The sequence below is a fragment of the Herpailurus yagouaroundi genome, unplaced genomic scaffold, assembly GCF_014898765.1.
Source record: "Herpailurus yagouaroundi ecotype Mexico unplaced genomic scaffold, PumYag 65007, whole genome shotgun sequence".
In the NCBI taxonomy this organism is placed as follows: Eukaryota; Metazoa; Chordata; class Mammalia; order Carnivora; family Felidae; genus Herpailurus; species Herpailurus yagouaroundi.
The window spans coordinates 1-2142 of NW_024418243.1; the positions used below are offsets into that span (position 1 = coordinate 1).

Genomic DNA, 2142 nt, shown 5'->3' on the forward strand with positions numbered 1-2142 from the left:
GGGGCGCGCGCGGTCCGTCGTGCTGAGCGGGGCCGCGCGCTTCTCCTGCAGGAAGCAGAAGGAGCTGGAGGAGCTGGAGCGGGAGCGGAAGCGGGAGGAGAAGGCGCGGCGCCGGGAGCAGAAGCAGCGGGACCGCGAGCTGCGCCGCCAGCAGAAGAAGGTGGAGAAGCAGCAGGCGGAGGAGCAGCGGAAGCTGCACGAGAAGATCCGGCTGGAGGAGCGCAAGCTGCTGCTGGCGCAGCGCAACCTGCAGTCCATCCGCCTGGTGGCCGAGCTGCTGAGCAGGGCCAAGGTAGGCGGGGCGCGTGGGGGCGGGCGCGCGCGCGTCCTGCGCGTCCTGGTCCTGCAGCCCGGGCTTGGGGGGGGGGGGGCCAACGCCTTCCTGCGGCTGCTCGCCGCCCCGCGCCGCCTCGGGGCTTAATACCCCGGCCATGCGCCCCCGGCCTCGTCGCAGGCGCCAGAACGCGCCCTCCAGGCTCACGGGGCGCGGAGCACTTCCGGCGCAACCGCGCTCACACCGCCCGGGCGCTGGGGCGCAGGCTCGCCGTGTCCCCCAGAGGGAGGGCGCCACCGAGCTCGAGGAGGGTCCCCCAGCCCCCCGTGGCTCCCCTCCTGCTGCACGTAGTCTTCCCCCGGGGCCCCTCGGGGCCGGGGGCTCTGCTGTGACCCCCACAGGCAACGTCCCGGGCGACGGAACAGCCGGCTCTGCTGTGACCCCAGGGGCCAGCAGCTGCGGCGACGGGACAAGGGGCCTTGCTGTGACCCCACGGGCCAGCGGCCAGGTCGATGGGACAGGCGGCTCTGCTGTGACCCCACGGACCAGCAGCCGGGACCTTGGGGACAGGGGGCTCGGTTGTGACCCCACGGGCCAGTGGCCGGGGCGACAGGATGGGGCTCTGCTGTGACCCTACGGGCCGGCGGCCGGGGCGATGAGACAGGGGTCTCTGCTGTGACCCCACAGGCAACGTCCAGGGCAACAGGACAGGGGCCTCTGCTGTGACCCCACGGGCCAGCAGCCGGGACCTTGGGGACAGGGGGCTCTGCTGTGACCCCACGGGCCAGTGGCCGGGGCGACAGGATGGGGCTCTGCTGTGACCCCACAGGCCGGCGGCCGGGGCGATGAGACAGGGGTCTCTGCTGTGACCCCACGGGCCAGCAGCCGGGACCTTGGGGACAGGGGGCTCTGCTGTGACCCCACAGGCCAGCGGCCGGGGTGATGAGACAAGGGGCTCTTTTGTGATCCCCACGGGCCAGTGGCCAGGGCCCTTGGGACAGGGGGCACTCTGCTGTCACCCCACAGGCCAGCGGCCCCGGGCCCTTGGGACCGGGGGCTCTGCTGTGACCCCACAGGCCAGTGGCCGGGGTGACAGGATGGGGCTCTGCTGTGATCCCCAAAGGCCAGCGACCGGGGCGAGGGGACAAGGGACCTTGCTGTGACCCCATAGGCAATGGCCAGGGCGACGGGACAAGTGGCCTTGCTGTGACCCCACGGGCCAGCAGCCAGGGCGCCGGGACAAGGGGCCTTGATGTGACCCCACAGGCAGTGGCTACGGAGACGCGACAGGGGGCGCTCTGCTGTGACCCCAAAGGCCAGTGGGCGGGGTGACCGTGGCGATGGAGAGCAGCGCCGCGGCGTCCCCGGGGAGCTCAGGGCGGACCGCAGAGCCGGGCTGGGCCACGTCCCTCCTCGCAGCCGCGGATCTGACAGCCGGTGCAGCGCAAGAGGAGCGCCTTCGCGCCGCCTCGCTCCTCCCGCTCCTCCCGGAGGCCGGGCCGGAAGCCCCCGCGAGAGGCGGGGGCGGGGGACACGCGCGGACCTCGCCGGGCCCTCCTTGCGCTCGGCCAGGCTGCGTGTCCCCGCGGAGGCGGGCGCGGGGCGACCCCGTAACCTGTTGTCTAATTACAGTTGGGATAAGTCCCCGGGAAGGAGACTGGCAGGCGCGCTGAGACGGGCCAGCTCCGCTCTTGGTTCATGGTGAATATTGAAGACGCTCGCCCAGGCGGCCGCGGCGGCGGACGTGCGCTCCGTCATCTCCGCTCCCCGTCGTGGGTGACCGACCGCGGGCGACCTCCCGGCGGGCCGGGGCCCCGCCCCGCCCGCCAGCCCGCCCCGGGCCGCGTGCTCGTCGCCCGGGGTGGGGG

General features: G+C 73.8%; 1 protein-coding gene across 2 annotated transcripts; it reads left to right on the forward strand.

The window, feature by feature from the left end:
- The first annotated feature begins 355 nt into the window (after window positions 1–355).
- On the forward strand, window positions 356–2135 carry LOC121024460 (collagen alpha-2(VI) chain-like). 2 transcript variants are annotated; one of them, XM_040466693.1, is made up of 3 exons: window positions 358–851; window positions 946–1057; window positions 1398–2134. In XM_040466693.1, the coding sequence occupies exons 1-3, from the start codon at window positions 432–434 to the stop codon at window positions 1604–1606; spliced, it is 741 nt and encodes a 246-aa protein (XP_040322627.1). In that variant the 5' UTR covers window positions 358–431; the 3' UTR covers window positions 1607–2134. The 2 variants fall into 2 exon arrangements, with proteins under 2 accessions (XP_040322626.1, XP_040322627.1); XM_040466692.1 differs by lacking the exon at window positions 946–1057 and having other exon boundaries at window positions 356–901; window positions 1590–2135.
- The last annotated feature ends 7 nt before the right edge of the window (window positions 2136–2142 follow it).

Excerpts from the sequence above, each read along its gene's own strand:
- LOC121024460 (XM_040466692.1), top strand. The coding sequence starts at position 432 with ATGCGCCCCCGGCCTCGTCGCAGGCGCCAGAACGCGCCCTCCAGGCTC. Across the intron at positions 902-1,589 it reads CGACAGGATGGGGCTCTGCT|GCCAGTGGGCGGGGTGACCG; the intron begins GTGACCCTACGG and ends GTGACCCCAAAG.